We start from the raw sequence: 22342 nt of genomic DNA on the forward strand, positions 1-22342 counted from the left end.
TCCACTGGACCAATGGTGCAAGGCGCTCTGGTGGACTCAGGTCGCTCGGCCTTAGTTACTCCCTGTTTCCTCCTCCCAGAGAAGACCCGGGATCTTCCAAAATGGTGGGGCCTCCCGGCCATGCAGTGAAAAGTTCGCTGACCTGCCGCTTACCGTGGTAGCTGGCTGCTTTCCATCCACAGCACAGGAACCTTCTGCTCTGTGTCTCTGCACTGCTCAAGGTTAGTTGTCCACACTCACTTCCACTCACACTCTCCTTCGCTCCAGTCCTGCCTGCCACCATCTTTCCTCTAGTTTCATTTTTTTGCCTGTACCTGTCCACTTTTCCCAACACCATTTATTGATAAGACCATCCTTACTCCATTGTATGCTCTTGCCTCCTTTGTCAAATATTAATTGACCATAACAGTGTGTGTCAATTTTTAATGTTAAACTACTTCCTAAAGATTGAGGACCCTCCACACATATAATGAAATATCATGCAGACTTAAAAAGGAAGAACATTCTGACACATGTTACAACATAGATAAACACTGAGGAAGACATTATGATAAGTGAAATAAGAGTCACAAAAGGACAAATAATGTGATTCTACCTATAAAAGGTTCCTAAAACAAACAAATTCAGAGATACCAAAAGTAGAAAGGTAGGTCCTAGGGGTTAGGGAGGGGATGCTGGAGAGTTGTTTAATGGGTGCAAAGTTAGAGTTTGGGAAGATGAGGAAGTTCTTGTTACAAATTATTGTGAATGAACTTAACACCACTGAACCATGAAGAATTATGCACCATTGCTCTGGTGGTGTGGCTAAGTGGTTAGAGGGTCAGCCTGTGTACTGAAGGATCTCAGGTTCAATTCTCAGTCAAGAGCACATAACTGGGTTGCAGGTTCAATCCTAGCCCTGGTCGGGGCATGTGCAGGAGGCAACCAAACGATATGTCTCTTTCATATTAATGTTTCTCTCTGTCTCGCTCTCTCTCCCTCCCTCCCTTCCACTCCCTTTAAAAGTCAGTAGAAAAAATATCCGTGGATGAGGATTAACAAAAACAAACAAAAAAGAATTATGCACCATGGCTAACATGGTAAGCTATATATTACGTGTAGTTTATCAAAATTTAAAAAAACTAAGGGCCCTGTTTATCATGTGATATACTGCTAATATACATGTTGCATGTTCAATAAATATTAGAAGTTTTAAAACATATTTGGCAGAAACTAGTTACCACACTGCTGGAAGGAAGAAATAAAATAAATAGGAAAGAATTTTGTCTTTGGGAGTTGAATTTAATTGGGAGGCTGGACAAAATACATAAAGATATAATTTAAAAGAATAAAGGTAATATAAACAAAATTCCAATATTTCACCAAAGGCAGAGGGAAAGCAAGTTACAAAGAAATAGTAAGCGTAACAGAGTAAGAATAACTAAAATCCAATGAGCCCTGCAATTATAGTGAATAAGACAATCCAGTCAAGTACAGAAATGGTGAAACGACAGGACTATTCAAGAAATATATGGCATGTAACACGTTCTGAAAGAAACGATCATATGCACATTCAACTCGTATACATATTTAACCTATATTATCAGATTTTAATTATAAAGTACCCCAAATATTACCTTTCACGTTCCATTTGCCTTAGATGATCATTTTTTATAGCTTCAATCACTAAATTAGTATGTGGGTCATCCTGGGAAAATAAAATTGGGGGAAAAAATAATTCAGAAATAAACACTAAGAACTTGGATTTCAAATCAACCTCACCACTACCTACCTGTAGAAAACTCACAGGAAATTAATCTTTCTACACCATGTTCCCTTACGTAAAACAGAACTTGTTTTTCTTATTTCTGATTACCTGTGACATTCTCCAGTGCACTAACACTGATTCTGAGCAGCTCATAAAAAGGTCAGGCTGTACAGAAAAGGACTAAGTAACAGAAGCTATGTGACACTGTCAATTCTAAACTCAAATACAATGCTTTAATGATCATCAATTACTTAGTATAAGCCATATCTCTACTTCCTATTTAAAACACTGATGATTTTTCACAACATATATTTTTCTCAATATGAAATATATAATAGTTAATATAAGGAAGCTTATTATAATCACATATAATTAATATATAAAGAAGCTGTGGCACAAGAGAGTAAGGACTGAGTCGTGGAGCCAACAACAAAGATGCAATGCTCTTAAAAACTGTTAAGAAACTCTATTAAGTTCAACTTATAAAACTGACAATGTTATACTATTTTGATTTATAAAATACAGGCAATTTCATATGGTTTGACTTAATGTAAAATAATAGTGGTATACCAACAATTATATATGTGTAAAAATCTGAAAAATATTTTAAAAGCATTAAGAAAAATAATACAATTCGAGAAATCACTGTTCCTATTTTGGTATACTTCCATGTTATGGTCATGTATGAGTGTATATCAGTATTTCTCACTTAATCTTATAAAATATTTCCTTAGGTCTTTAACAATATGCCTTTTGTATTACGCTGCATTCTATCAATAAGGATGAGGAATTACTTCTTCTCATTCTTGATGTATTTTGTACATATGGTTTTAGTTCCCTCTGCTCAACAATGACTAAAGAAACAGTAAGACCCTCATCTAAACCCAGTAGAGGAAGCCAAAATCAGCAGAACACCAACACCCACAGGGAAAATTTAGCAGGCTCCAAAACCCACTAATAGCCAAAATTGTGAAACAAAGAAAACAAATCCCAAATGAAAGAACAAGAGAACTCTACCAAAGAAGAGAAAAATAAAATGCAGTTAAGCAAGTTCTCAGAGGTAGAGTTCAGAGTGGTGATAATGGGGAAGCTCAAAGGCATGAGTAAAGAGCTCAACAGCATGAGTAAAGATACAGAAACACTGAAAATCAACCAACTGGAAATGAAAAACCACCAAGTAGAAATGAAGAATGACATAGCAGAAATAAAGAACACACTGGAAGAAATAACCAGCAGAGTACAGGAAACTGAGGACCAGATCAGTGAATTAGAAGACAGGGTAGAAAATCTCACCCATCTGGAAACCAAAAAGAAAAAACAATTAAAAAACAGGAAGACAGCTTATGAGAACAGTGGGACAACTGGAAACACAACATCAACATCATAGGAATTCTAGAAGAAGAAGAAGAAAATGAGCAAGGGTTAGAGAACATAATTGAAGAAATAGTGACAGAAAATTTCCCCAAGTAGGTGAGGCAAAAAGGCATACAAGTACAAGAAGCACAGAGAGGCCAAAGTAAGAAGAACCCAAACAGGCCCACACCAAGACACATAATAAAATGCCAAAAAATAAAAACAAAGAATCCTAAAGGCAGCAAGATAAGCAACAGGTTACCTAAAAAGGAATGCCCATAAGGCTATCGGCTGACTTCTCAACAGAAACACTACAGGCCAAAAGGGAATGGCATGAAGTAATCAAGATCATGAAAAACAAGGATCTGAATCCAAGACTACTCTATCTAGCAAGAATGTCATTCTAAATAGAAGGTCAAAGAAAGAGCTTCCCAAAAGGCTAACGAAATATATTAGCACCAAACCAGCACTGCAAAAAATGTTAAAAGGACTGCTGTAATTATTAGAAGAAACACGAAAAAAAATATAACCATAATAAACAAAAATAGCAATAAATAAGTACATATCAATAACAACTTTAAATATAAATGAATTAAATGCTCCAATCAAAAGACACAAAGTAGCTGATTGGATAAGAAAACATGACATATATATGTTGTTTACAGGAGACCCACATCATAACAAAAGACTCACATAGGTTGAAAGTGAAGGGATGGGAAAAAATCTTCCAAGCAAATGGAAAGGGAAAAAGAGCTGGGGTAGCAGTATTCATACCTAATAAAATAGATTTCAAAATGAAGGCCATAACTAGAGACAAAAAAGGCTACATAATATTGAAAGGATCTATCAAACAGGAAGATATAACCCTGGTAAGCATATATGCACGCAATACAGGAGCACCGAAATATATTAAAAAACTTCTGGAGGACTTCAAAGGACAAATCGACAGCAATACAATCATAGCAGGGGACTTCAACACCCTGCTGATATCATTGGACAGATCTGCTAGACAAGAAATTAACAAGGAAACAGAGACTCTAAATGATGTACTAGATCAAATAGATTTAATAGATCTCTACAGAGAATTACACACCAAAATTACAGAATTCACATTCTGCTCAAGTGCACATGGGACATTCTCAAAGATAGACCACATGTTAGGATACAAAGTAAGTCTCTCTACAAGTTCAAGAAGACTGATATCATATCAAGCATCTTCTCAGATCACAATGGCATGAAACTAGAAATCGATTACAACAAAAACACGCAAAAACATTTAAACACGTGGAGGCTAAATAGCATGTTATTAAACAATGAATGGGTTACCAAGGAGATCAAGGGAGAAATTAAAAACATCCTGGAAACCAATGAAAATGAAAAACAACACACAATCTACACATAACAACAACACAAAATCTATGGGACGCAGTGAAAGCAGTCCTGAGAGGGAAGTTCATAGCACTGTAGGCCTACTTCAAGAAACAAGAAAAAATTGTAATTGACTATCTAACCTCACAACTTAAAGAACTAGAAAGCAAACAAAAAGAAAAACCCATAGCAAGCAGAAGGAAAGAAATAGTAAAGATCAGAGCAGAAATAAACGACATAGAGACTAAAAAAAACATTCAATAGATCAATGAAACCAAGAGCTGGTTCTTCGAAAAGATAAACAAAATTCACGGATGCTTACCTAGACTCACCAAGAAACAAAGAGAGAGGACCCAAATAAACAAAATCAGAAATGAAAGAGAAGTAACAACTGACACCATAGATACTAAGGAACATTAACAAACACTATGAACAATTATATGCCAACAAATTGGACAGTCTAAGTGAAATGGACAAATTTCTAGAAACACATAGTCTCCCCAAACTGAACCAGGAAGAGATAGAAAACTTGAACAGACCAATAACAACTAAGGAATCTGAAGATGTAATCAAGACTCTCCCAGCAAACAAAAGCCCAGTCCCAGATGGCTTCATGGGGAGTTTTACTGAACATTCAAAGAAGAACTAACACCCATTTTCTTCAAACTATTCTAAAAAGTTCAATAAAAAAGATTTCCAAACTTGTTTTATGAGGCCAGCAAAATTCTAATTCCAAAAACAGATAAAGACACTACAAAGAAAGAAAATGACAGGCCAATATCCCTGATGAACATAGATGCCAAAATCCTGAACAAAATATTAGCAAATCGAATCCAGCAATATCTTAAAAACATTATTCACCATGACCAAGTGGGATCCATCCCAGGGATGCAAGGCTGGTACAATATTTGCAAATCAATAAATGTAATACATGATATAAACAAAATGAAAGATGAAAACCACATGGTCATATCAATAGACGCTGAAAAAACATTTGACAAAATCCAGCACTCATTCTGATAAAAACACTCAATAATGTAGGACTAGAGGGATCATATCTCGACATAATAAAGGCCATATATGAAAAGCTTACAGCCAACATCATACTCAATGGCAAAAACTAAAAGCATTTCCCTTAAGAACAGGAACAAGACAGGGATGCCCATTCTTAATTAACATAGTACTGGAAGTCTTAGCCATGGCAATTAGACATGAAGAAAAAATAGAAGGGACCCAAATTGAAAAGGAGGAAGTGAAGCTGTCATTATTTGCAGATGACATGATATGGTACATAGAAAACCCTCAAGACTCCATAAAAAAAAAAATCTAGATTTAATAAACAAATTTGGCAAGGTAGCAAGATACTAAATTAATATCAAGAAATAGATAGCATTCTTATACACCAATAATAAACTCACAGAAAGAGAAACTAAAAAAAAATCCCATTTACCAGTGATGTATCACCTCACACCTGCCAGAATGACTTCCATCAACAAATCATTAAGCAACAAGTGCTGGCAAGGGTGTGGAGAAAAGGGGACTGGACTTTAGTACACTGCTGGTGGGAATGTAGACTGGTGCAGTGACTATGGAAAACATGCCACTATGATGTTTCCTCAAGAAATTAAGAATTGAACTGCCATTTGACCCAGTAATCCCACTTCTAGGAATACACCCTAAGGAGCCTGAAACACCAATCAGAAAAAATTTATGTACCCCTAAGTTCATAGCAGTACTGTTTACAATTGCTAAGATCTGGAAACAGCCCAAGTGCCCATCAGTAGATGAGTGGATAAAAAAGCTGTACCATATACACAATGGGACACTATGCAGCTGTTAAGAAAGAAAGATCTCTTATCTTTTGAGATGACATGGGGGCACCTGGAGAATATTATGCTAAGTGAAATAAGCCAGTCAGAGAAAGACAAATACCACATGACCTCACTTATTTGTGGAATATAATGAACAAAATAAACTGATGAGCAAAATAGACCCAGAGACATAGAAAGGAGTGCAGTTTAGACTGATAAACCTCAGAGAAGGGGGGTGGGTGGATGGATGAGATAAACCAAAGAACTTATATGCACATATGCATAACCAATAGACATAGACAACAGCGAAAAAGAAACAATAAAAAAGCTTTATATTATTCTTTTTAAAAATACATTTTTATTGATTTTTTAGAGCGAGAGAGAGACAGAAACATTGATGTGAGAATCACTAGTTGGCTGCCTCCCTCCCACATGCCCCTACCAGGGATCAAGCCTACACCTGGGCATGTGCCCTGAGTGAGAATAGAACCAGGGACCTCTCAGTCCGTGGGACAATGCTCAATCCACTGAGCCACACTAGCTGGGCTATACCTTTTTTTTTTTTCTTTCTTAAATTTTTATTTTTGAGAGTATTACATATGTCCTAGCATGTAATCTTGTTTTTCCTAATATTCTTTTTTTCTGACTAAAACAGTACAGTGAGTTTGTTTAACCATACTTTCTAGCCCTATTTCAATGAAATTCCATTCTCAAGCTAATTTAAATAATAAATGAAAATAATACAACAAATTAAACTTATTTAATTAAAATACATTAATATAGGGTTGGGAGAAACCCCATGAAGTCATCCACTCCAACTTTTTCATTTCTGGAGATAGAAAAGTATGGATAACTAAGGGCTGGATACCATAGTCTTCTTCATACTCACACTTGGTGAAATGTATTTATCATCTTCGTCAATTTCTAATGGCACAGTAATCAGTTTTTGGAAAGCCTTCTTCATTTTTTCTCGATCGCCAACAGCGAAGTAACTGAGAATGAGGTTGAAGCCGGCCTTCAGGTTTGGGGCCGTGCTCATTATGTGCTCAAATGAATTAATGGCATCAGAGTACTGGCCAGTTTTAATAAATGTAACTCCAATGTTCTGCATAATTTTAATCCTAAAGAGAAATAAACAGGGATCAGCTTTAAGTCTGAACTCCTCAGTACAGTAGGCAAGACATGCCACATAAAGTTCCCTTCTGTTCTATCCCACTTGACTTTGGTTTGGTTTTGCTAAAGCTTTACTAAGGTTTAATTTACATATCATAAAATTAATTTGTTTTCACTATCTGCTTCAATGATTACTACTATATTCATACAATTGTGGGACTAGAGCCATGTTCATATTAAGTCATTTCTGTCATCCTAAAAAGAAAATTTGTGCCCATCAGCATTTACTCCTATTCTCATCTCCAGCTCTAGGCAACACTAACCTATTTATTTATTTATTTATTTTTTAATTTATTGGTTAGAGAGAGACAGAGAGGGTGGTGGTGGTGGGCGAGGGGAGACTGATTTGTTATTCCTGTTACTTATGCATTCATTGGCTGATTCTTTTATGTGCCCTGACTGGAGATCAAACCCACAACCTTGGCATATTGTGATGATGCTCTAAACAACTGAGCTACCCGGCCAGGGCCCTAACCCCCTTTCTGTGTCTCTAGATTTGCCTTTTCAAGCTGCTGCATATAAATGGACTCATGTAAATAGACACTTTGTGTTGGTGTCTTTCAATCAGCAGAATCTTTTGAAGGTTTCTCATATTGTAGCACATGTCAGTCAGACTTCATTCCTTTTACATAGCCAAATAGTATTCCACAGTACAAATGCACCACATTTTATTCATCCATAGCCTACTTGATGGACATTGATTGTTTCCACTTTTGGTCATTATGAATGATGCTGTTATGAACTTTCACATATTACCCTTTGTGACAATATGTTTTCAATGTCTTGGGTATGTACCTGAGAGTGGTATATACAGTACCACTGGTCATACAGTAAATCTGTGTTTAACTTTTTAAGAGACTGCCTAGTTATTTTCCAAAATGGTTATACCATTTTACATCACCAATGTATGAGGTTTCCCATTTCTCCACATCTTTTCGATACTTATTATTGCTTGTCTTTTGATTATAGATGTTCCAAAGGCCATGATCCCATCTTATTTCTAACTATTTCTCAACATAATCCCTCTGTTTCTACTAAATTCATTCATTTATTTATAGTTCTCAGACCAGACCATGAACACTGATTTCCCTGATCTTCCACATTGTTCCCTTTGCCTGGAAGGTTTCGCTTTCTTTCCTCTTCAGAGTCACCTCTCTCAAGCACACCTCCTTCATAACACCTTTCCCAACTATTGCTCTCAGTAATTTTCCTCAACTTAATGACCACAGCACCTCTTGATTATTAAGCACTTAATATATGCTGTCTAATATTATTACCTTTTTCTAAAATGCTCAAATTCTTGGCCTTGCCTGAGTTAAAAGTACTTCAAGGGCACGGTTTTATAAGCCAGATATCTACTGATGATTGTAAGATAACCGTGCATAATTTAAAAACAAATGATCATGGAAAGCAGCAGTATTTATAACTTAAATACTTGGAAACCTACATTCCTATGTTTATTACCAGACATAAGGTAATTTACTGTGTCTGCTCTTGAAATATTGTAGGAATAGAAAGCATCCCAGTTTCCCCCTCCAACTCCCTCTTCTCAGCTTCAGAAGCAATCCCTTCCTAACATGAGTTCCCTCTCTACCCACAGCATGGAAGCCAGTGGTCTGAATTTCTAGCCTTGCTAGAGTCTAGTATGTCCTAAAGGATTCAGTTTTGATTTTGTGTTGGCAGTTAGCTGTATTTGGTGGTTACCCCTAATAGGGCAAGTAGTTTAGTTTTATTTCTATTGATCATATATTATGACTTTCTTAAAGTTGTCATTATACAAATGTGTGCAAATACAGACACCACATAAATCTAATACCTCTCATGTATAAACACCTCAAAACATTCAACCCACTGACAATAGGTCAGAACAGTTATCTTGTTTCTGAAAAATAACACAAATTTTACAACGTTATCATTACGTAAACTCACCTCATTTCTTTATGAACACTTGGAATTTGATCTAATGCCATCCGGTAGAATTTAATGGCTTTGGAATAATTTCTCTGCTTTAAATAAATATTTCCCATATTTACTTTCAATCTTCCTAATAAATAAATAAATAAATAGTACTGTTTTTAATTTTTTCTATGATATTTTACATAACCTTAATTCATATTCTTTGAAGTTCTTCTCAAGTTATAAAGATTCAGAGATTATCTAAAATTCTCCCTTTGAAATAATCATACTATTTTCATGTATCCACACACTAATTATATGATGAAATGGAATTTAAGACAGATGGATTCCTACAAATACAACTAGAAAGCAACTAATTTGCATTAGAAAACTGGAATTGTGTTCTTCAAAGAAAAGTGTGGGACTCTAGCCCTGGCCAGTTTGGCTCAGTGGTTAGAAAGCCAGCCCACAGACCAAATAGTTGTGGGTACCAACCCCAGCCCTAGTGGGGGTCGTGGGGGAAGCAACCAATCGATGTGTCTCTCTCACATGTATGTTTCTCTTTCTCTCTCTCTCCCCCACTCCCTCCCTCGCACTTGATCTGAAAAAAAAATCAATGGAAAAATATCTTTGGGTAAAGATTAAAAAAACAACAACGAAAAGTGGGATTTTAAAATTAGACTCAATAATGCTACACACATTTTAATATGATATTAAAGAAAATTATATTAATAAACTTCAATACTGCTACCAAAAATTACACAATATACATGCTGGATACAAAACAGAGCCTCTTGGGGATGAATTATACGAGGGGAAGCACACTGGACAGGGTTGCCACGGATCATTCTACTTGTAGTGACGGAGCACATTTCTGTTTACTAATAGGTATGTACCAACTGTATTTCCTCATTTGCGTTTGTGTGGATTTTAATATAAATAGTATCTTTAAGCAGGACACCTCTTTACAAATTCAAATTTATTTTAGAACATAGGTCATTTCATCATAAGAAATCATAAAGTGAGGAAACATAAATGAACAGTACAAAAGAACCACACTTGTTAGACAAACTGACTATAAACACCTACCTGCATTGATAAACATCTTATTTTTCACTATAACTTGATATGTATTTAGTGCTTCAGCATACATTTCATTAGCTGAATACTGACTCGCCAAGTTGAAAAGAACCTAAGGAAAAAAATATTGCAAAAATACAAATAATGACCTTTTTAGGTACCTTTTGCCTACAATCTTTTTAGAGATTAAAGTCATATAACAAAATTAACTGCTTATGTCAATACACCTAACCAATTAGGAAATTAAGTAGACAGAGAAATCTTGCATTCCAAATGAACCAGAACACTGAGACAGGTAAGGCTAACATTTGAATTTCACCTTAATTTTCTACGTATTCTTTCTAATTTAGGTAGTATTTGCCATCCATTAATCTCAGAAAGACCTACAAAGAATAATTGTGTCTTCTTAATGTTGCTGGTGATAAAAAGAATAAGCAAAATAGTAAACCAAATGTTTTTCATAAATATAAATTAAACTTCATGTAAAAATATCTTAAACCTTTATTTGAATAGTAATTCTCCATACGTAAAATTATAATTTAAGTTACTAAGTTATAGTAAATTATCTTCCTAGAGGTAAAAAAAAAAAAAAAAGATCATTATAAATTGATCATGGAATTAAAAATATTAGCTATAAATAGTAAACATCTAAAAATTCTTATTCAGTTTCAAATGTACTTGTGTTCATATGTGTTTGACACATGACAACTTTTCCTACTAAAAACATACCCTTTTAAGCAGCACTATCAATATCAAGAAACTGTTTTTTCAGAACTAAAGACATTTTGCTAGAAATTCGCTCTTTTTTTTTTTAACTACCCTCACTGAACATTGTATTATTTGCCTCATTTGAGGTTCTTGAAAATGATAGGCTGAAAAGTCCATATTAGAATCTCATTAAAGTAACCACACTGGACAGAGCATAAATAACAGCAGTCTTCAAGAAACAGTCATTGGCTGGTGGGTTTGTGATCACTTAAACAACTAATCAACAAACTAAGTAAAAGAAAGATCTTTGCCCTGGCCGGGTAGTTCAGTTGGTCAGAGTGTGGTCCTGATATGGCAAGGTTGTGGGTTCCATTATGGGTCAGGGCACATACAAGAATCAACCAATGAGTGCATAAATAAGTGGAACAAAAAAATCAACATCTCTCTCTTCCTCTCTCTCTCCCTCAATCAATCAATAAATAAAAATGTTAAAAAGATCTTTGCACAGACCAAAGACAAGAGTGTCTCATAAACTCTCATTGAAAGAAAGATTATTGTTAATCTAATTATAGGCATTTGAGGTCCAATAAGATTTTTTAAATAAAAGGAAACAAGAAACAAAAAAACCCACAAAGACTTCTGGAATCTACAAATCCTAGCTGAAATAATTTTACTCAACAGGTATTTCATACTTACTGAGTAAGTTAAATCCAGATTGATGTTTTCTGGAGTTGTCACCTGCTCACGTTGTCTCACCAATACCCTCTCTTTTCTTCCTGCGTCTTTCGCCTTTTCTAAGGCCTGAAATCAAAAAAAGTTGAAATCAAGTTGACACTCTGAGCACTCATTATGAGTATCTGTGCATTTGGGGACACATACAGCGGGGCTGGTGCCACATCCACCCCAGCTGCCCAGGGCCCAGCAGTCCCCTTGACAACAAGTACCCAGACTATTTGTTTATACTGAGCTCACTATGGTAAATTATATTCTAGGAAAGAAGAGGGAGTCTGAGGGACAAAACATAAAGTAGCTTTGCCCCAAGTCCAATCCCTTCATCACCGCGCTTTCCACAACTTTTAGGTTTGACTGTGCCTTTGGTTTCTCTTTGTCCTCCCAACTCCTGAATCTTTGGATATTTTAATTCCATCTTGTGAGATAGAAATTTAGATGGATCTGTTTGGTTTCTGGAATGCCCAAAATCTAGACAAGTCACAGGATAACTGCTACTCAATGTTAAGGCTGATTCTTAGTTTGGCCCTCACATTCTACTTACAATGCCCGGAACCTTCTGTTTCCACTGAGACTAACCATAGACAGATGAATTCAACAGGAGTTTTTTTTTTTTAGAACTAGATTTTAAAAAAGCACCAGTTCTATGAGTAACAAAGTAGCTTTTTGTATTGAACAATTCTTCCTAATGGTAGTCATTAATCTGATAACTAAAGTCACACAATTAAAAGAAAATATTTACTAATTTAAAAAATAGCAGAGTAGGATTCCCAACAAACACACCATGATTTTGCAGTCCACTTAGGAAAAGTACTTTAGGGTAGCAAGGCTTAAATAAGAAAAGAGCCCTTAATCCTGTGTGTGGATGATGGTAGCCATGCCTCTCAGCAGGCTGAGTTTAATCCAATAGTCCACTAGGCTGCAAAATTTAATCAACAAATACATTAGAAATTTTTCCCCTGCCGAAATGACCAATGTCAAAATTTGAAAACTCAGCCTTATATAGTTAGAATTGCAGGTTCTCAAACTTATTGCTTCAGTGAAAACTCTAAGACCAGTCAAACAGCAAAACAAAAAGATGTGTCTATATATATATGCTTGCATGTATACACATATAAAACCAGATACATACATATACACACTTCATAACCCTGTTAGTTTATAAACTCACCAGTTTTAAGTCTCCACAACTGTTTGCAATACAACTTTCTTCGACCAACTCATTTACTTTCTTCTCTAATTGTCTAATCTTTTCTTCTGGACTATGAAAGAAGAAAGCAGGTAACCATTCGATCTCTAATAATACATACTCAAATTTAATTTACTTTTAAAATTTCCATTATAAGTGCTTTTAAATGTGAAGAATAGGTCATAGATAAGACACACGTATAAATGGCATTAAGGAACAAATGTACTACTGTTTTTAATAATTCCACTATATAATTAATCAGAATAACAGTAAAAATAGCTCACATTTACTTAGCATAAATGTAATTTCACACTGAGCTACATGCTTTACTTTAATTATAGCATTTAATCTTCATAGTCATATTTGATACAAGTACTATTATTATTTTTACTGACAGGAAAACAGATTTAGAAAAGCAAGCGCTCGCCCGAGGCCACAAAGCGAGAGAGAGCCAGGCTGAGAACCCGCAAGGGAAGTCCAGGAGCCACGCCGTTCCATTACCACCCCCAGAAAAAGCAGATCCTTTTCTCAGATATATGGTAAATGGAAACTGTATCTGGTGGTTAGGAAAACTGAAGCCCCCATAAAAGAGACTATATAATTGTTATTATTACTACCAGATAGGTACTGATGAGAAGGTTTCTAATAAGGTAAGAAGTTTAAAAACCCTGACTCCATTAGCAGCAAACACAGTACGTCAAACCAGTCACCTTTCAAAAATGACATTAATTTCTTTTTGCTCCTACTTTCTTCCAGCAAAATAACACAGCACTCTGAATGCACATCAGTGCCCAGACAAAATTTCACTATGAGTCTATCAAAATATACCGCATTTCTCTTAATTCTACAGAAATGGTATTTTAAAAAATACAGGAATACATTTAACAGCATAGTCTTGTCTATAGAATCACATTCTTCAGTGAAGCCTGCTTACAAATTTCACCAGGTGGGATACAAATTCTATGGACTCCGCAGGCAGGAGTGCTGGGTGCCTGCCCACACACGAGCCTGCCCCCACCCTTCCTTGCATGCAGGAGCTACACTTGCCAAGTCTTATTCTGTTGCCAAACATTTGGTTCAGTCATAGGCAAGTGATGCTTTTCTGCCAATGAGAAGTGAAGACACGTCTTCTTGGGGTGGAGGGTCCTGGAGAATTTTTCTTTGCTTTTTAAAAGAAATCTGAGACTAGAACTTTCTGACTCCAGCTAGGCTTTATCAGTGTTCTGACTGAAAATTGTGAACTCTAATGGCACTCTTGGCATCGTAAGGATGGGCAAGCTCTTGAGAAAAACCGAAAGAATCAGAGGGAAACTGAACCGGGGCTGATGTTACTGAGAAGTTAAATTAACTATCCTTAAAATTGCCCTTCCTCCAGACTTCCTATTAATAACATAATCAATGTTCTTATGATGTGTGTGTTTCTGATGTGTCTTCTGTTGTTAGCAGCTAAAAGATCCAGAATAACATCATATTCTTTAAAAAAAATAACAAACTTTTATTAGCATACATGTTGTCATTAACTAGAATACAAAGTACACTGGTTTTCTACACAGGCCCCTTGTTTGTTGAAAATGAAAATTATGTAATTTAAACAATTACATAATTAGCCCAAATACAAAGAGCCCAAATTACAAATAGCCCAAATACTGGATTTAAGAATTACAATTTAATAACATCTACTATAAAGAAACAAAAGTGTAGTAGTGGTTAATAGCATGTGCTCTGGAAATAGCCTGGATTCAAATCTCAGTCCTGCCATTTATTAATGCTACCAAGTCAAGATCTCTGTGCTTTATATTCTCTCCCTGAGAACCAATGACAGTACTAGCTCAGTCTTCATTTACATACAGCACTTGCACAATGATGGGCTCTCAGTGAGCGCTAGCTTCTAAAACCACTGTAAACACAAACTCAAAAGCTTCTGCACAGCAAAAGATACAATCATCAAAATGGAAAAGCAACCCACTGTATGGGAGAGCATCATTGCCAATGATATATCAGATAAGGGGTTAATTTCCAATATATATATAGAGTGCTCACACAACTCAACAAAAAGAAGACAAAGAACCCAATTAAAAAATGGGCAGAGGGCCCTGGCTGGTTTGGCTCAGCGGTTAGAGCGTCGGCCTGCGGTCCAGAGAGAACCAGGTTCAGTTCCCACTAAGGGCATGTACTTTGGTTGCAGTTTGTCCCCGGCCCTGGTTGGTCGTGCGGGTGGCAGCCACTCGATGTTTCCCTTTCACGTCAATGTTTCTCTCTCTTTCTCTTCCTCTCTCTCCCTCCCACTCTATCTGTACAAAAGATGGAAAAATGTCCTCGGGTGAGGATAAAAAAAAAAAAAAATGGGCAGAGGAACTAAATAGACACTTCTCCAAACAGGACAGACAAATGGCTAAGAGACATATGAAGAAATGCTCAACATCACTAATCATCAGAGAGATGCAAATTAAAACAACAATGAGGTATCACCTCACACCTGTCACAATGGCCGCCATCAATAAATCATCAAACAACAAGTGTTGGCGAGGGTGTGGAGAAAAGGGGACTCTAGTGCACTGCTGGTGGGAATGCAGACTGGTACAGCCAGTATGGAAAACACTATGGTGTTACCTCAAAAAATTAAAAATTGAACTTCCATTTGACCCAGTGATCCCACTTCTAGGAATATACCCTAAGAAGCCTGAAACACCAATCAGAAAGAAAATCATGTTCATAGCAGCACTATTTGTAATAGCTAAGATCTGGAAACAGCCCAAATGTCCATCAGTTGATGAATGGATAAAAAAGCTGTGGTACATATACACAATGGAGTACTATGCAGCTGTAAGAAAGAAAGATCTCTTATCCTTTGAGATGACATGGAGGGACCTGGAAAGTATTATCCTAAGCGAAACAAGCCAAACAGAGAAAGACAAGTATCATATGATCTCACTTATTTGTGGAATATAATGAACATAACACTGAAAAATGGGGTCATCCCAGAGACATGGAAGTGGGGTACAGACTGACAATCCCCAGAAGAGGGGGTGGTGGGGGAGAGATAAACCACAGAACTTATATGCATGTATGCATGAACAAAGGTCATGGAAAACAAAGGTGGGGACAGGGTGGGCAGGGAGGGAGAGGAGGGAATCAGTGGGGGGAAAAGGAGAAACATCTGTAACAAAAATAAATAAATTAATTAAAAAAAATAAACATAATAAAACCACTGTAAACATACACATCAATGGTACCTTGATACCAGTAAGTAAATGCAGCTGAATTTATAGCATAGCCTGTGGCTACTTTCTAACCACTAGCACAAAACTAAGTTAATTCAATAAATTTCTCTATAGTGATATGACAAACTAAGTTCTTATATGTTCTCAATTATTTTCTTTGAAATATCCTTTTAAAATAGGCATAGTTTATGACATTTACAACCTGGCCTTCAAGAGAATTAATACTGGGCTCCATAAAAATTAGATATATCTTCAAGTCAAATAATACTATAATACAGTTATACAGAATACACATAGCTATTTTTCTTAGGCTTTATTCTTTTGCTAATTCCAAGAACTAGGGATGATGTTGTAATTACTATTCGGCTGACACAAACTTTTAAAATACTTAAAAGTTATTTATTTGGAAAATAAAAAAAAAGCAACAACAATGAAACAACAGTGTAAGGACTTACATACCTATCTTTGTTTTTGACTTCCAAAGGAGGAGCAGGGCCCCTTGACTGACCAAGGGGGTCAAATGCAGAGCCTGAGACACAATTTAAAAGTGCATATTTAATCTGCGACCCAGTATGATTGAAGAAAATATGAAACCTTGCACAAGTTATTTAATGATTTATTAAATGGCTTGAATTACCTATTTATTAAATAGGCAGGATATTTATTATGTCTACATAAACATTTTGTATATCGAGAAATTGGTGAGATTCCTAAGATACATAAAACTATGTAAATAAAACTTGTGTGTTAATATACCAAAAAAAAAAAAAAAAAAAGAGATACTCTCTCAGTATTTGCTCCTCCCCCACAGTAATCTATGCCTATTATAAACACTAAATTATCAATCATGTGAGTAATAACCTGACACTGGCTTTTTAATTGTCCTTACTGGTATAATAAAATTAATTTTTGTCTTAATAATTTTATTTTTAAATTACTATTTAAATTATTATATATCTGAATACTATTTTTACCTTTAATTTTTAAAAGAGTTCTAATTTGTATAAACAAACACAAATTTTTAATGTTCAATTTGACAAATTGCATGCTGGTGCAACTACCACCCAAACTGCAATGCAGAGTATTTTCATCTCCCCTCCCCTCCCCTCCTCCCCCTCCCTTCCCTTCCCTTCCCTTCCCCTTCTTTTTTGGTACGTGCCCTTAGCAGGAACCGAACCCAGGACTCTCTGGTCCGCAGGCTGATGCTCCAACCGCTGAGCCAAACCGGCCAGGGCCCCTTTCCTTTCTTATGGTACTTAAAATAATGGCATACCTTATAATCAATGGCATGTTAGACTTTAGGTGGTAATATTTATACATACAAAAACAGTAAGAAATATTAAAACATCTAAAAAAAAATTAGTAGAGACAATATGACAAACCTCGCAAAGCTGCTTTGGTGAAACCAGCTGCTCTCACTGCTGTCATAGGTCTAGTAACTCCATCCTTAACAGAATTGGAATCATTTAAAAGTATTTACAGTTCTGCAAATGACACAAACCTTAATAGAACCACATTTTTAATACTGATTTTTAATCACTGTCTGCTTATTCTGTGCTTCTGCTCCTCATGTCAATCCTGTCTCTACTTTCACTTTCCCCGATACATTTATAATTCCTCGATTTAACTGCACTTACTCTGTTTGAAAAGAAAAGAAAAAAAAAACCTCATGGAATTTACATAGCACCTTATATAGCCTATTAGCTGGCTACTCCCTTTTGGTTGGTGTCCTCTGTGCACATGAGAGAAACCACAGACATGGCTGTAAATGAGTGCACAGGACACAGGTCCCCGAGTGCACCTCACAAGCAAACCACCAGTGATGTCTATTCCCTAGTGGGCTCTCACCTGGACCTCAGTAAGCCCAGAGACTTTGCTCCAAAGATTTCAAACAATCCAACCTGTAGCCCACACTAAAGAATCGGGGTCATTATATCAGTAATATCTTCTTTAACATTTTAAAAATAAAATAATAAAGAAAAGAAAACTTTGTTAATATTCCAAGTCACAAGAGAGGCCCCAAATGAACAAACACACGACAGAGATACCTGGATAGCTCCTGTCACTGGTCTTCCCATTGACGACGCCAGGGATGTCTTGGACTAGTAAACAGAAAACTAAGTTAAAATACCCCCCCCTCCAAGACAAATCTTAATTTTATTTTATATTATTTTTTAAAAATATGTTCTTATTGATTTTTTTTTAAGAGAGAAAGGAAGAGATAGAAATATTGGTGTGAGAGGGAAACATCAATTGGCTGCCTCCTGCACACTCCCTACTGAGGACCAAGTCCACAACCCAGGCATGTGCCCTGACTATAAATTGAACCGGGATCTCTCAGTCCTTGGGACGATGCTCAATTCACTGAGCCACACAAGCTGGGAGCTACTCTTAATTTTATAAGCAAAGTTATAAAGATTTTTCATAACTTTTTTCTTCATTCTCTTGGCAAATGAGCCTCAACATCACTATTCCATGCATCATCTGAGGACATAGGGTCAAACAGCAAAACCCTAAAACAGGCATCAGCAAACTACAACCCTTAGCCTCTGTAAATCAGGTTTCACTGGAACACAGCCACTGCCGTCTGCTGCGGCTACTGTGGTAGGAATACAGACTCTGGTACCTGCAAAAGAGACTGTCTGACCTGGAAAGCCTAACCCACCTGGTCCTTCACACAAAATATTTGCTTTCTCCTGTTCCAAAACATCACCAACAATCAAATTTATCAGTAACACATGTGTAGGCTGATTAATTAAAGCATGTTTCATATGGCACATATATAAGTCTACTTAATTTTATTTTATTTTTTAAAAATCCTTATCCAAGGATATTTTTCTACTTATCATCAGATAGCCTGGGAGGGAGGGAGAGAGAGAGACAGAGAGAAACATCGATGTGATAGAGCCACATCGACTGGCTGCCTCCCACATGACCTGACCAGGGTATGTGCCTCGACCGAAATTGAACCCGTGACTCTCTGGTCCACAGGCCAAAGCTCTAACCACTGAGCAACACTGGCCAGGGCAAGGCTACTTTCTTCATTCATATAAAGGAACAGCATGAAGGCAACTACCCTGGACCTCTAGGTTCTGAAACCATTTTTCTTTTTATCCTCACCCGAGGACATTTTTCCATTTTTTGTACAGGTAGAGTGGGAGGGAGAGAGAGGAAAAGAGAGAGAGAGAAACATCGATGTGAAAGGGACACATCGAGTGGCTGCCACCCGCACGACCAACCAGGGCCGGGGACAAACTGCAACCGGGGTTCATGCCCTTAGCGGGAACCGAACCCGGGTCTCTTCGGACCGCAGGCGGATGCTCTAACTGCTGAGCCAAACCGGCCAGGGCTGAAACCATTTTTCTGAACTCTAAAAAATATTATCATAAACACTGGGAAATGCTATCCCACCTCATTCTCTCCTGTTTCTCCCATTCCTCTATTATTTCACATGAACTAAAACATCCAAATTTGGGCAACATTTAAAAGATTTTCCTTCATGGGTTTTTATATACCATCTTTCCTGCAAAATTCTCAAATAAAAGTAAGGCCTAAATATATGACTTTTCTTTTTAATGTATTAATAAGTTTTTAAAAACTATGAACATCCTTACATTTATATAATATCTAACTTCACATAAAATGTATAAAAGGAATACATATGAGACTTGGTCATATTTTACACAAAAATGAGCCCAGCCAGTGTGGCTCAGTCGATTGAGAGTCATCCCACAGACTGAGAGGTCCCGGTTTGATTCCCAGTCAGGGCACATAGCCGGAGGTTGTGGGATCTATCCCCAGTAGGGGGTGTGCAGGAAGCAGCTGTTTGATGTTTCTCTCTTACATAGATATTTCTTTCTCTTTCTCCCTTCCTCTCTCTCTCAAAAAATCAACAAAAACATTTTTTTTTAAATGAAAGGAAGTCAATCAACAAATACAAGGTTTACAAACAGAAAAAGGTAATAAAATATATATATATATATATATTTATCCTCACCTGAGGACATTTTTTCATTTTTTGTTCAGATAGAGTGGGAAGGAGAGAGAGAAGAGAGAGAGAGAGAGAGAGAGAGAGAGAGAGAGAGAAACGACATGAAAGGGACACATCGAGTAGCTGCCACCCACACGACCCAACCAGCGCCGGGGACAAACTGCAACCAAGGTACGTGCCCTTAGCGGGAACCAAACCTGGGTCTCTCTGGACCGCAGGCCGACGCTCTAACTGCTGAGCCAAACCAGTCAGGGCATAAAATATTTTCTGACATATTTACAATCAAAATGACTAGAATATTCAAAGCTATTAATCAAACATGACTTTTATAATGTTCATAACTATTCAAAATAGAGAATATATCTGGGTCATGGACTGAAAAATAGACAAAATTGCTTAGAACTGCCTACAGTGAACTTACATATAAGGAAAAGCATCTTAATATTTTTGTCTTAAGAAAACCTACCCCATATCTGGTAGCTACAGGTCTAGTAACTACTGTGCTTGGTATTTTAGCAGTTATCTAGGGGGGGTGAGGGCATAGTTAAAATGATTCAGATTAAGCTACATAACGGAAAACTGGAAAAGAATCGAAGAATATAGACTGATCAATAGAGAAATATTTATATAATATTTAGAATAATTTCCTTTTAAATTACCCTACATATTAAGGAGTTCAGGAATTTTAGAGATTTACTCCAGAGTTAATTTTACAGGAGAAAGGGGACCTGAAAATGAACTGTGTGCCAATAGAAAGATCAGTTTTCATGGCTGCTTCATCATTCATCATGCATTCTTATTAGTGCTAGCCACGAGGTCTAACAATAGAGAGGATTTGGAGTCAGAGAATCTGGGTTTGAGCTGAATTTATTTAATCTCTTTGAACCTAGTTTCACACCTTTAAAATAAGGATACAAGATATGTTGATCACAACATTGTTGGAATCAAACAGGATTATGTAGGTGAAACTGACCTAAATATGTCAATTGTTAGGCATATTTGTTTGAAATATTTGGTTAAAACATCAATAGAGAAGTTTTACTTCTGGCTATGATGGACTACTGTTTTAAATAACATTGCCACTAAGAATTAAAAAGCTGGGGACAAAAATATTTTTGTAAAATATTAGTTTGAATACATTAGAGAAACATTAAGGTAGTGAAGAATTGCAGTCTCCAGATAAGAAAAGGGGAAGGATGGAGAGGTGAGTGGGCATTAGGCTCTGCTTTTCTTCTCTAGGCATCTACTTATTTCAAAGGCATGGCTGAGAACCTGTACATAGCTTTTTGTAGTCTCACAGGCCTGAGGAGATAAACACTAGAGTTGGGGACCTGCCAAGATGGCTGCCCTTGTTACCCTACCAGCATTAGACTATGATCTCAAAAGGCTAAGACTAGAAAGTAAGTTAGAAGTATACCAGCCCTTTGCTTCCCCCCACTACCTATATATTGTGACTATCTTTCCACGTCAATAAATATGCTTCTGCAAATAAACAAACAAAATACATATATATACACACACACACACACACACACACACACACACACATACACACCAGCCCTTGTAAGGACTGAAGTCAAATTAAGGATAATCTCAAACTCAACAAGATCAGGTGATCCAGGATTTCTAGTGCCTCTAGGGCCATAAGCAAGAGTGATTTCTCTCTAGGGAAAGATGCGCTAACCTTGGGCTGTGTTATCCAGTGGGTTACGCTCTGATGGAGACATTCTATACCTGCTTTGTCTGATGAGATGACCAGTAGCCACGCGTGGCTGCTGAGCATTTGAAATGTTCCTGGTGTAACAAGGATCTGAATTTTTAAATTTTATTTAATTTTAAATAATTTAAAAGAAACTAGCCACATGTGGCTAGTGGTTATCATACTGGACAGCACAGACATACAACCTTAAATTACCTCTAAAATTTTTCATTTACAATGCCTGGCATTCAATCAAACACAACCAGACAGATAGGAGGCAAGACTATCTAACCAAAAGCCAAGAAAGACAAAAAAATGAAAAGAAACCCAGAAGGTGATACATATAATAAAAATATCAGACACAGATTTTAACATAA

General features: G+C 36.6%; 1 protein-coding gene across 3 annotated transcripts in view; it reads right to left on the minus strand.

Moving 5' to 3' along the window:
* Positions 1-22342, minus strand: part of IFT88 (intraflagellar transport 88) — a 145619-nt gene that overhangs the window by 86209 nt on the left and 37068 nt on the right. For 2 of the 3 annotated variants that reach the window (XM_036250934.1, XM_036250936.1), the window contains exons 4-12: positions 18324-18377; positions 17658-17721; positions 16735-16804; positions 13037-13127; positions 11833-11937; positions 10438-10540; positions 9382-9496; positions 7169-7400; positions 1617-1687 (exon numbers count right to left, since the gene is read on the minus strand). In XM_036250934.1, coding sequence (XP_036106827.1) covers positions 1617-1687; positions 7169-7400; positions 9382-9496; positions 10438-10540; positions 11833-11937; positions 13037-13127; positions 16735-16804; positions 17658-17721; positions 18324-18377 — 905 coding nt within the window. Of the gene's footprint in view, positions 1-1616; positions 1688-7168; positions 7401-9381; positions 9497-10437; positions 10541-11832; positions 11938-13036; positions 13128-16734; positions 16805-17657; positions 17722-18323; positions 18378-22342 lie in introns of those variants that run through there. The other variant, XM_036250935.1, reaches the window with a different exon arrangement.

The sequence above is a fragment of the Molossus molossus genome, unplaced genomic scaffold (assembly GCF_014108415.1).
Source record: "Molossus molossus isolate mMolMol1 unplaced genomic scaffold, mMolMol1.p scaffold_m16_p_10, whole genome shotgun sequence".
Taxonomy (NCBI): Eukaryota; Metazoa; Chordata; class Mammalia; order Chiroptera; family Molossidae; genus Molossus; species Molossus molossus.